Genomic DNA, 13,978 nt, shown 5'->3' on the forward strand with positions numbered 1-13,978 from the left:
GAGGCCTACATCAACCGAGCATCTTTACTTCAGAATGAATCCACCAATGAACAGCTGCAGATTCACTACAAGGTGCACCGTCAGTTGAACTATATATGATCAAATGCACAGTATCCAGTAGGGCTGAGCGGTATTTCAAATAGATTTGTGATGATTTTAGTGGAGTTTTGAAGAATCAGTAGAATTTAATTGGAAAATTGCTTTATTTACTCAAAAAGCTTACTAATAAGCATTTATTAACTATCTTGTAAGCTGTTAATTAATAAACTTTTATTAATAAATAGCTTACAATACAGTTCTTATATTTTTATAATAGTGTATATATATATATATATATATACACACACACACACATACAGTATCTCTCTCTCTCTATATATATATATATATATATATATACGTATATATATACGTATATGATATATATTATTATTATAATTTAGATAATATAACATTTATTTAAATGATTATATTATTATTATTATTTATTTATTTATTTCAGACCCTTAGGTCTATATCACAAAAGTAAAAGTAAAAATAAGATTACATATAAACATACAAACAATGTATGTGTCACAGTTATGGACTGTTTTTTGTGTTTTCTCCCTCTGTGCCCATATTTGGTTATGTTCCTGTTCTCGTTTTGTCATTATTAGTTGATCCTCCTCACCTGTCTGTCCCTTGTTAGCACCCATATATAAGTTGTATTCAGTTCAGTGTTTGTTTGTCCGGTCTCGTCTGTATTACCCTTATGTGGATTATTAAAGACTGTTTACCTTCATCCGCTTCTTCTTCGTGCTTCTCTCCCGCACCACACCATGACAGAAGACTGGACCCAGAAAAGCATAGTGGCGTGTTCCCCTCGTTTTATTTTCTGTTTTGAAAGTTTTTCTTTTCTTGTCATGAATGACCCGGTCTGCTTCCTCATGCTGGAGCAGAGGAACCTTTCCGTCGAGGATCATACGAGACTATTCGTGGAAATCGCCAACCTTACCCACTACCCGGACTACTGCCTCTGCACTTTCTACAAGACCAGCCTGAATGACGAGTGCAGAGCGCGGTTGTCCATAGATGGTCCTCGGGGGAATTTCGCCACTTTTGTGGAGTGGGTGCAGGTGTCCTGTGGATCGCCGTTGACTGTGGACATCGCGGACGATGACACCAGGTGCCAAAGCCTGAGCCCACCACAGACGGAGAGCCAGAGCCCGCCGCGACTGACGAGCCATCGCCAAAGAGAGTGACAGAGCTGAGGATAGCCCTGGAGCCAGAGCCATATGACGACTGACCAGGTGCGAGAGCCGGCAACTGAGCATGCGCCGGTGGATGAAGCAAGGAAGCACAAAGGCCTGGTGAAGAGCTACGCCCACTGCACCACCACTGAGGGTGAGCTGCAGCAAGATTCTGGGGATTTAATAAACTTTGATTTGGATTTATATGTAGACATGCCCATTCTTCCCCCGCCATTTTATGAACTATCTATCTGTCCTGTTGCGACCACGGAGGTCTTTCCCCTGTCTGCTGTGCTCCCGATGTTGGAAGTTGCAATCTGGTGTATGTCGGCAGCACACACCATCCCTGAAAACCCTGGCACTCACAAATCACCCACCACCCTCCCTCACCTGCCTCCTCCTATCACCTCAGTACTGCCATCTTCTGCCCCTTTGCCGCTTCTGCCTGCCTCTGGCTCCGCCTTGGTCACCTCGTTCCTCTGTCGCTCCGGCTCCACCGCGGCCTTCCGGATCCCCACCTCCGCCATCTGCTCCGCCTTGGCCCTCTGGATCCTCCCTGTTGCCCTGGCTCATTGGCTCTCCGTCTTTGGCTCCTCCTCAACCTGCTCCACGGTGCACGCACCACACCGTGACAGTATGTTTGTATGTAATCTTATTTTTACAACAAATACTATTTTAAAAACATACAAACTTGAATTCCAATGCTTCCAGTACGAGGAATACCTTGTGTCACTTAATGTGGGATCATTTAAGACCATTATGATTGTATTTCTTGAATCGCATAATCGACACACAAAACTTATACATATAATTCCCTGACACAGCATGCAAAGTAGGAACATCACTAGATACAAATATTTGGCTTGCACTTATCCACCTTGGGAGCTTAAAGGGGTCATGTGATGCTTTTTTAAAGATCATTATTTGGTGTAACATAATATGTTGACATGCTTTAATGTTCAAAAACACATTGTTTTTCAAATACTGTACATTATTGTAGGTCCTTTATGCCCCGCCTCTCTCAAACGCTTTTTCTACAAAGTCCCTCCTTCCGACAAGCGCAGTCTGCTCTGATTGGCCAGCTGACCCAGTGCATTGTGATTGGCCGAACACCGCAAGCACTCGTCGGAAATGTAACGCCCCTTACCATAATCGCGAGCTTCATCTTTCAAAATAAATGTAAAGACAGAGCCCGAAAGGGGAACAGGGTCTCGTGACAGACACAGTGATGAAGCTGGTATGTGTTTGCATTACACAAGCCACGGTTAAGACACCTGACTCCACTGTGATGTATCTCGCTCTCAATTTCAATTTCAAATTCAATTCCGCTCTCTCTCTCTCTCTCTCTCGCTCGCGCGCGCGCACGCACGCACGCACGCACGCACGCACGCACGCACGCTCGCTCGCTCTCTCTCTTTTTTATTATGTGGCATTTAACAGTTTTGAATTAGATTGTGATCGCAAAAACCTGCTTCTTTTCATTTTTAAGGTATTGTTTTCGTTATAATGTACTGATTCAATTTAGTAATCAATAATTAATTATTATTTTAGCTCTCCTGACATGCTCTCTTGCCCCACACATTGAAAACCCCTGCAGTAGACCGACTCCGCTTGCATTCATTCATGTGAATTGTCGAGATGAGAGGTGACCCCTCCTGGTAGTGTGCTTTATACAGTTTAGTGTCATTTCTAATCACCCAGACACTGACGCTTTGACTCTAAGTACTGGCAACATGTCAGAAGTGCCGGTACGCAAAAGACTACATTATATACTGCGTACCGGCCCACTTCAAGCACTATCGTTCCCTCAATATAAATAGTGGCCACCAGAAATGGATGTTGTTCCCTCAACATAGCATCTCGAGGCCACAACTTCACAGTGCGTGGCCACGACATATTACCATGTTCCCACCAGTTAATATGTAGTGGCCATGACAAAACTAAGTGAACCAAACATGTCCCCTCCCGGTCACCGTAGTAATTGTCCAAAATGCTTCGTTCGACTTTTCGGAGATCATCTACTCTTTCCCTGTGGATGACCTCTGACCTACTTTCTGTGCGATCTGAATTTCTGCGTTTTGAATTTTAGAATATTGAATTTGATGTTCTGAATTTCTTCATCTTGAAAACTTGAAGCTGTATTTTTAAAAACTTTTTCAGAGTTCAGAACAAAAAAATCCGCTGTTTGAAAATACATGTCTATAAAACTCTGCCATAAAAAAATTTAAATTGTGTTAAATTTCAAATGTTCAATATTCAAGTAAAAAAAAAATCTAATTCAAAACTGTGTTAAATGCCACATAATATTCAGTTTTGTTAAATGACACTTTGTGTTAATTTACACAATTCAAATATTTTTGTCATATTTTAAGCTCCATAACAAGGTCAAGGACTAATAAAGCATTTTAAATTGATTCCACTAAATTCTATGAATATTAATGAAAAGCTTTTCAACAGGATTTAAAAATCACAGCAATGTTCACTTAATTTTGAATTGTGAGCAAAATCAATGTGAATATGTTGTGAATTTTCTACATTATCACCCAGCGCGGTTTAGTATAATGGTATATATTTATATATATACATTTCTGATACAATTATTCTACCATGGTACTGCCACAATATTTAACAGGACAAAATTAATTATTTATCTTAAAAAAGCAAACAATTATTTCTCAATAATAAGAGTGCATAATATTGCTTCTAATCCCTAAAAATAATTATTATTAATAATAATAAATATTTTAATTATGATTTCCACGTACCATCAGCTTCTCAGCATCTGCTCGCACTTTCAGCAGTTCTGTGATGGCGTCCACGAATCCCTGATGATGGAAGTTGCACATTTTCTCAATCTCTCTGTCATGGTTGCGTATTCTGGCATCAAGTTTCTCCATAAACCTTTTGTGTGCATTGGGCTGATCATCGTAAACGGATCTATAAAACAAACATCAAAGTAATACATTAAACTATTTCAAACAAACAGAGATACTGCAGAAATATTCTTTAAAGATCTTAAAGGGGTCATATTATGCTGCTAAAAAGAACATTATTTTGTGTATTTGGTGTAATGAAATATGTTTATGTGGTTTAAGGTTAAAAAAAAACATTATTTTCCACATACTGTACATTATTGTTTCTCCTCTATGCCTCGCCTTTCTGAAACGCGTCGATTTTTACAAAACTCATCGGTCTGAAAAAGCGAGCTGTGCTGTGATTGGCCAGCTATCCAGTGCGTTGTGATTGGCTGAATACCTCAAGCGTGTGACGGAAATGTTACGCCCCTTACTATATTGTGATGATGCCCTGTCCGGCCGGAGCGACGAGACAAAAACATTAAAACCCATTACAAACGAGGCATTTGTTGCATCCAGTGGGGACATAAATACGGATTATAATGACTTATACTGTATTTTTACGCGTCTTGCAATACACCTGACTGGTAAGTTCATTTCAAGCAAATTGACAAGATACTCATGACCAATGATTGCTTTTGGTCGTCCACTATTTCCTTGTTCAAATTGTGCGGTCACAACATGTGTCTCGTTTCTTTGCCTCTCTAAAGTAATAGCATGATGCAGACCAGTTAAGCCTTCCCATATGTCCACAGGAATGATGACCTGGGGGGATACAGCACTCAGGAAAACCAACTCCTGAGCACAGATAAATTCTAAGAAGTCCACATCCACAGGCATCCGTGAAAGGGCGTGCTCCAAACGTGACCGAAGTCTCCCCCATATATGCTCTAGAAGTATCTGTACCTGTAAAATAAAGACAGCAGTTAGCTTAGGAAAAGGAGTGCATAAATGACAAGACCAAAATGGTTAATGCTCATGAGGGACTTCTTTTGCAAAGCTGACACTTGGTAGCTCATTGTTGTAAGTTATTACAAATATGCACATTTACTCACACACACAACAAAAAAATAAAACAGAAAAGTGTTATACGTTTTTACACCATTAGCCTTTTTGTGCTGTTTGCTTAAACTTCATTTACATACGTTTTGACAGTTAAGCTTAACATACCCTTAAAAATTAACCATGGTTTTACAAGTTAAAAACAAAAACTATATACTTAACTATGGTAACCACAAATTAACCATGTCATAAAATAGTTTTTAACAGGACTGACTTTGTATTTAACGTGAATTAGTCAAAACATTGTAAGTAACTAATTATAACTATTTCATTGTACAGAAAGAGAGCAAAGAATCAATCATTATCAAAGAACATTATCATTGACTTCAGTCTAGCCAGAGTTCAAGCACTCTCAAAAACTCGAATTATAATCACTGAAGCTGTTTACACTGTGAAATGAATCTCTTACATTGTATGCACATCTGTACTTTGTTGTTTATGATGAGAGAATTCGCCAGAGAGCAGCGAGCGTGCGCGCTGAGCAGAACACCAGCGTTTCAGCAAAGACTCATCTGAACGCCTCTGATTGATAATTTCATTCATAAGCACAACAGAATCGTGTGTGATTGGTTATAATGCACATAACTGTAAAAACGCGTCTGTCTCTGGCTCAGCGCCATCCAGCAAACGCAGATTTGAATTTAGCAGACGTGCAGCACTGAATGTTCTAATCACACTGGTGTGATCGTATATTAAATATAAAAACTATTATTTGGCTATTTCTTTTTTTTTGTCTTTGGGAAGCTGCATTCAAAATCCACTTGGCTCAAAAATCTGAGGGGGCACGGCTGAAATCGCGTTCCGGGAGGAGCGGTATTTCGGCTGGGTCCCCCTCTGGCCTAGTTCCCCGAGTACGTGCCCAGTAGGCCCATGCGTTAATCCGTCTCTGGAGTTATGACGCTTACACCTTGTCTAGACTGGACGCGAGAGGTGCGAAGTGCCGCGACAGAAAACAGTAGAACCCGTTGATTATAATCAGTGATAGTGTCTACACTGAATGCAAAAATTTCCAACAGCAAACGGATTCCCCGTTCTATTTCTGGCATAGTCCAAGCTTTTACAACGGCCGCTTTGTCATTTCAAGCTGTTGCGGCGCGGCGCAGTCGCGTCTAGTATAGACACGGTGGCATGCTAATCACTTTTACACCAAATATACTTTAAAACAAACACCAGAGACCGCTTAAACAAATGTTTCACATGCTGGGAACGCTAGCATAATATCTAAATATAAACCATAAATGCTTAAAAATCACTTACCTCTGGGCGATTCATGATCAGGCAGAAGAATGGCGACCTTCTGAGCCGCACGCTCGCGCCAGAAAACTACTGCAGCTCTAATTGGCCAAAATGCTTTGTTCCACTTTTCGGAGATCATCTACTCTTCCCTGTGAATGACCTCTGACCTACTTTCTGTACGATCTGAATTTCTGCGTTTTGAATTTTAGAATATTGAATTTGATGTTCTGAATTTCTTCATCTTGAAAACTTGAAGCTGTATTTTTAAAAACTTTTTCAGAGTTCAGAACAAAAAAATCCGCTGTTTGAAAATACATGTCTATAAAACTCTGCCATAAAAAAATTTAAATTGTGTTAAATTTCAAATGTTCAATATTCAAGTAAAAAAAAAATCTAATTCAAAACTGTGTTAAATGCCACATAATATTCAGTTTTGTTAAATGACACTTTGTGTTAATTTACACAATTCAAATATTTTTGTCATATTTTAAGCTCCATAACAAGGTCAAGGACTAATAAAGCATTTTAAATTGATTCCACTAAATTCTATGAATATTAATGAAAAGCTTTTCAACAGGATTTAAAAATCACAGCAATGTTCACTTAATTTTGAATTGTGAGCAAAATCAATGTGAATATGTTGTGAATTTTCTACATTATCACCCAGCGCGGTTTAGTATAATGGTATATATTTATATATATACATTTCTGATACAATTATTCTACCATGGTACTGCCACAATATTTAACAGGACAAAATTAATTATTTATCTTAAAAAAGCAAACAATTATTTCTCAATAATAAGAGTGCATAATATTGCTTCTAATCCCTAAAAATAATTATTATTAATAATAATAAATATTTTAATTATGATTTCCACGTACCATCAGCTTCTCAGCATCTGCTCGCACTTTCAGCAGTTCTGTGATGGCGTCCACGAATCCCTGATGATGGAAGTTGCACATTTTCTCAATCTCTCTGTCATGGTTGCGTATTCTGGCATCAAGTTTCTCCATAAACCTTTTGTGTGCGTTGGGCTGATCATCGTAAACGGATCTATAAAACAAACATCAAAGTAATACATTAAACTATTTCAAACAAACAGAGATACTGCAGAAATATTCTTTAAAGATCTTAAAGGGGTCATATTATGCTGCTAAAAAGAACATTATTTTGTGTTCCATATTTGAATGGCTTCAAATATCAAAGTCACTTTTAGAAACTGTCTTATCCTCCCATCTGTCCAAACAGATATTTCACAAGTGCAAAACATTCAGCAGCAACCAAAAAACAAACTCTTTTTACATCAGTTTACACTGCAGCCGGAACCCAAACCGAGCCAATATCTAGAAACCTGATGATTTACTAAAAGTAATTTCAGTAAATGCATTATTTTGTGTAAACACCTTGTGATTCCCTTTCAGATAACACACAAACTTCAGTTCTCTGCAGGTGTCTCCGTGTGGTGTTATCAATCTAAGAGCATGTGTGTTTCAGTAGCTGTGCTCTCTAGTGCTGGCCTCGGTGGTCTGTGTGCAGCAGTGAGAGCTGGCGAGGTGAGGCCAACAGATGGGCTGCTTCTTCAGTGTGTTGTGAGATCACAGAGTGTGCTGCCCTCCTCACTGCTCCAGATGGCCAAGAGAGAAGAAGAACAGTCCGAGATGATTCAGGGCCTTCACTCACTTCCTGACACAGATCCAGAGGAAGTGTGAAGGGAACTGCACCAGCTGACACTGTACTGCATTACTTAGCATTCACAATCAACATGAAACAGTGAACTGGCCATTTTACTTCCATAAAGTATTTCAAAGCTGGATATTTCAAGGATGTTCAAAAAAAAAATTCTGTAGACTTTTTATCCATTAGTGATTGATTGGATTCAGAAAATGGAATAAAACGCCATGGTATTACTATGATTCATAATGCAAAACCTGTGGTGGCTAGATATGGGGCTTTCTCATTCGGGTCTGCGGAACCTTAGGGGGTTGTAACATTTTTCTACAGGATCTTTGAAAAAATAAAAAATTAAAATTATTTTAATAATGTGTATCTTAAAGGGATAATTCACCCAAAAATGGAAATTCTGTTATCATTTACTCACCTCTGTCATTCTAAACCTGTATGACTTTAAAAGAAATGTATTTTGCAAAAATATTTCAGTGTTTTTCTTTTGCGCATACATGTCAATGGCCACCAAAGTTGTTTGGTTACCAATATTCTTCAAAATATCATTTTTGTGTCCTGCAGAAGAAAGTCACTTATTGTTTTGGAATGAAATGACGTAAATTAAGTAAATGACGACAGAATCTTAATTTTTGAGTGAAGTATACCTTTATGACATGAATGATATTAATTTAGAAGTTTCTAAAGTATATTGCAGGTTTACTAACTGAGACAATTTGTTGCTTGAAATGAAATAAACAAATTGAAATAAAATATTTTTTTTAAAACTTATTTCAGCTAGTTGCCATAGCAACAATTTTCATATTCATTTATTTTAACTTGGTGTACTAAAATAACAACAAAACTAAAATAAAAAATGTATAAAAACAAAAGATATTAAAAAACAACTAAATAACTAAAACTTAAAATATAAAAGTGAAAATTTAATTAAATAAATTAAAAACTGTAATGTATATTAATAATACCAAAATAACACTGTAACAATATAAGAATATACATTAAACAATTGTTCAATTTAGTAGTCTTTACAATACCACACTCCATAATATTTTTCCACACAGTATAAATGAATTGTTTACATTCACATATAGTTTACACATAAGACAATGTAGCATTGTCTTTAGGGGTCCTTGACATTTAAAATATTTTTTTTGTTTGTTTTGTCTGCCATTTATGAGCATTGGGCTAAAATTAAGTGACTATGAAAAATACAGCATACAACACAATGTGGGTGAGAACCACTAGAGTGCAGAATGTGCTGCAGCTGAAGAGATGCATGAATAGTTCTCCAAGTGCGGCACCATGTGGGCAACAAGGGAACAGAGCATGTCGAATCAATGATTCATATGCAAATATTTCAACCAAACCAGCAGCCATAGATCAGCAGCTCTCATGTGGTTTACACTGAATATGAAGTGGTTACCCAACACAAGACCCAAAATTGCTGTGCAAATGTAGAAAAAAAAAAAATAATAATAATAGTAATAATTCTAAAAAATTTTAATGTTATAACCATGTATTGAATAGACCCAACAGCATTCAATGGGAAAGCATTGCAGTGTATCATGAACAAGAGGAACATGTCATTATTTATTTTCATTAATAATTTTTTTAATTCCCTGTGAAGTGTGCAAGTATCAGTCATATAGAATGAAATAGAGCAACACTGAGATCACATTTATTTTTTTAGAAATGCATGTAAAAACGGACTTTTCATCGGCTGTTTTAGAATACCACAACAATTTAATAAATCATTTTATAAATAATGTTAAAATGCAAGTTAAATTAGCAGGACAAAGTTGCATGGTGACATGGTGTTGGCCTAACAAAGTTCTGCTTCCTTGTTTTATAGAGGTGACCGAATAACCAGAAAAAATTCAGCAACTCATTATAAAGCATTATGAATCATGATGAAAATAATAAACTGGAGATTTATTTTAAACATTTGTTCAAACTCATAGATTCATTCAGACCGGATAAATAGTTTGTCTCTCCAGGACTCTGACATGAGCATCAGCCAGTAAAAGCAGCTCCTTTCTCTGTTCACAGGTGTGTTTGTGTCAAAGGCAGAAGCTGCTGTTAAACTACTTCTGAACAGTCACAGCAATTAGCATGGAATTCATATTAAACAATCTGCATTAAACGATCTCAACCAGCATAAAAACAAAAGAAATTCATAATAACAAAGTAGCAAAGTCTTGGATGGCTCACAACTAATGAAACCGCCAGCTGGCTCTCTCTTTCAGATGCCGAGCAGAAGGTCTGGATGAAATCCAGGTTGCCATTGGCAACACAGCCTCAACGTCTAGACTGTGAATGACGCTGATGCTAGTTCGGAGTCATTTTTACCACATTGTGATACAATTGTTGTGATGTTCTGAGTGATCGCGAGCAGGGCTGGGAAACTAAATTTGAAATTCACGAAATATTTCCAAAAATCGAATTAGAATCTATTAGAATTCCAAAGAATAAACAGTCCACAAAAAGGGCAATGGATATATATATGCATTCCTCGAGAATCGAAGCCATGACCTTGGCGTTGCTAGCACCATGCTCTACTTTTTGAGCTACAGGTCCAGTATTCAGCTGTTAAACACAATTTATTTTAAAATAAGTTGAAGTAATATGAAAGAATGGTTTCAATAAATGCATATATCAACAATTAACAACTTCATAGCTCACAGTAGGTCTGTCATTAAAGGTTTATTAGTTTATTAGTATCAAATCTTCCTTTTATGTCTAAAATTTTAGAAAAAGTTGTGTCTGCTCAACTGTGCTCCTTCCTGCAAAAAAATGATCTCTATGAAGAATTTCAGTCAGGTTTCAGGCCCCACCATAGCACAGAAACTGCACTTGTTAAAATTACAAATGACTTGCTTCTTGCGTCAGACCAAGGCTGTATCTCATTGCTAGTTTTACTTGATCTTAGTGCTGCGTTCGACACTATAGATCATGACATACTCATAGATCGATTACAAAACTATACAGGTATTCAAGGGCAGGCTTTAAGATGGTTAAGATCCTACCTGTCCGATCGCTACCACTTTGTTCATTTAAATGGGGACTCATCTCAATTATCACCAGTAAAATATAGAGTGCCACAAGGATTATTGTTAAAATAAATTTCCCTATGGAGAAAGTTTTTACTTCTGGAACCCAACTGTTACACTCTATACCAGCAGCATGTTTCAAGTATAATTGTTTTAAATTAAAATTATGCCCTTTTTGTCAAGTCTTCATTATCAATGATGAAATAGAAAAAAAATCTAATTAACAATAATTTTCGTTAGTAATTCAAATTTTTGCTTTCAGGCTAGGTGCTAGCTATATTTATCACAATATTAATTTACCCTTAATGGGGAAGAAAAAGATTACCACATGTTTGTTAGCCCTTGAGAATCAAAGTAAACATAACTTGTTTGTTCACAATTGAACTCCACAGAGTGACATAACCTTTTAATGAAAATTTTATTTTTCCCTAAATTGTTTAAAATATATTTTATTTTTTATTTTATATATATATATAAACATATTCTGTTACACCAAATACACAAAATAATGATCTTTAAAATAGCATCATATGACCCCTTTAATATAACTTTAACAATTTAATCAATATTTTAAACTGTAATAAATATAAATGTGACAATTTACAAAAAACTACAAGTTTATTTTTTGTCAAATAAGATGCACAACAGAACTGTACAAATTAAAACATGGATGAAAAAAATCATGTGTTCATGTCCCCATATAGTGAGACACCAGACACTGAAAACACAGTGAGCATTGCATGTGTTTGAGTTAATAGACGAAACCGTGGCAGTCATTCATACAGAGACATGCAAAACATGCAGTTTTATTAGCAACATGCACTGACTGACGGTTGTCACGTTTATTTCTGCTGTGTGACAGGCTGTTAGATTAACAGGCCCTTTCCTGTCACCCCGATGGAAAGCGCTGAGGGCCAATTTCTACTGAAAACACTCAAAGCTTTCTAAAATCAGTACCCACTTCCACTGCCTTTCAGAAGGTCACATTACGCCCCATAATGGGATATCCTTTCTGCGAATCTGCACACATGCACACAGAACTACTATCAGCATGGCCATGTTCACAATGAGTTTCCTCCTTCCTGTTATTGAATTCAACAGACCAAAGAGCAGCAAGTTCCGGACAACTGCCAGGAGGCACTGAAGGAAACAGAAACACGGAGCAAGTAAAAGTCAAAGCTCTCCTCTTACAGCTCAAACACAAAACACAGATCGTTATACATCTACATACATCTACAACTACCACCACAGGGCAGTAAATGAAACCAAACTACACCCTATTGTAACATGAGCGTGAATGAGGGTCAATCACTGTGTTTACATACACTTAAGAAATAAGGTTATTCTAGGGTTTTTGCAGAAAGCAAAAGCATTCTGAATCATCATGTAAATGTGAAATGTTCTCCTAAAGCCGTTTAATTAAAGAGATTCAGTCAAGAGAAAAATGCAGTCATTTCCTTCTGTCTTTCTTCTGTTGAAAACAAAAGAAGATACCATGGAAATCCATGGCTATTACCAATTGCTTGGTCACAAGATTCTTCAAAATATCTTCTTTAAGAGAAAATGATTTACCACACAGGTTTTTGCCAGAAAACAGTTCATGTGATCATGTAAACGCATAAATGACATTTTACAGGTTTTTGAAGATAACGTATAAGTAACATAGCTAAAGTAACGTAAAGGTATAGAGAAAGCTGCTTGTACCACACGTATATTTGGGTTAAGAAAACGTACGAACACAGTGCATGTAATCATAAAGGCTGTTTTGTGTCTCAAACCGCTTTCTAGCAAGAAGTTATTTGGTCTGTATAGCTATATTTTTACATTAAAATCCATTTTGTCACTTACATATCAAAAATATGCATTCAGAAAATATATAGGGTGAACTTTAATTTGATTAATATTAAAACTATTATAAAATAGCACATAATTTGACATTTTTATGACGTGGTAAGGTGCAGGCTGTCAAATGGAATGAACTCAAGAATCCTCATTAGGGGTGCTCCGATCAGGATTTTTGAGGCCGAACACCGATCGCCTATCACAGAAAGCAGTATCTGCCGATACCGATCACCGATACCAATCTTTTTAAAGCCTTCTTTTCATAATTTATAACTACCGTATTGTCCCGAATATAAGACGATGTTTTTTTCTTGGAAATACATCTGAAAAAACGCGGTCGTCTTATATTCAGGGTCTAGACTTTGACATGTCAATAATACACCCACAACAATAGGTGGCGCCAAATACGCATAAAACGAGTGTGCCATGAAATACGTAATGTAATGCGTGTTGTAAAGAGCGCAAGTAAAAACAAAAGAAGCAGAAAACCTTAAAGCTGCATGAGTCGTGACTGTCACGTTAACCAAACTCCCTTTGTGATTTTAAAACGTAAGACAGTACCCAGATCTGAAGACTACAGTAAGATTTAACTTCTACTGTTAATAAGATTTTGGCAGGCTACTATTAGATGGATAGCCTAAATGTCCTAATTCAGATGGGCTACCTGTTTATTTTTTTAATGGTATATCAAAAAGTGTATATTTTTAAAATGTGATTGTTGGTACATTTTACCAGTTTTTACCATACTTTCAAAACAAAAATTAAAATAGGAAAAATATGCAATATGAAAATAATTGAAGACAAAATGTGTTTTACTGAGAAAAAACAAGATTTGGTTTTTAAAAAGCCTTTTTCCAAAAGGTACATCTGGAAAAAGGGGGGGTCGTCTTATAATCAGGGCCGTCTTATATTCGGGCCAATACGGTAAATGTCGAATTTATATATCTCTGTGTGTGGAACTGATAATCATTCTTTCACAATCTACTAGATACAGACTACTTCATTATAAAGAAAAATAAA

General features: G+C 36.7%; 1 protein-coding gene across 6 annotated transcripts in view; it reads right to left on the reverse strand.

The window, feature by feature from the left end:
• The window catches only part of LOC107739054 (exocyst complex component 6), a 63,803-nt gene that overhangs the window by 44,502 nt on the left and 5,323 nt on the right, over positions 1 to 13,978 (reverse strand). For 4 of the 6 annotated variants that reach the window (XM_016551028.1, XM_016551027.1, XM_016551026.1 and 1 more), the window contains exon 2: positions 7,268 to 7,439. In XM_016551028.1, the coding sequence (XP_016406514.1) occupies positions 7,268 to 7,439 (172 nt within the window). Of the gene's footprint in view, positions 1 to 3,994; positions 4,167 to 7,267; positions 7,440 to 13,978 lie in introns of all 6 variants that reach the window. The other 2 variants (XM_016551029.1, XM_016551025.1) reach the window with 1 other exon arrangement.

Source organism: Sinocyclocheilus rhinocerous, unplaced genomic scaffold, assembly GCF_001515625.1.
Source record: "Sinocyclocheilus rhinocerous isolate Xijiao unplaced genomic scaffold, SAMN03320098_v1.1 scaffold1066, whole genome shotgun sequence".
In the NCBI taxonomy this organism is placed as follows: Eukaryota; Metazoa; Chordata; class Actinopteri; order Cypriniformes; family Cyprinidae; genus Sinocyclocheilus; species Sinocyclocheilus rhinocerous.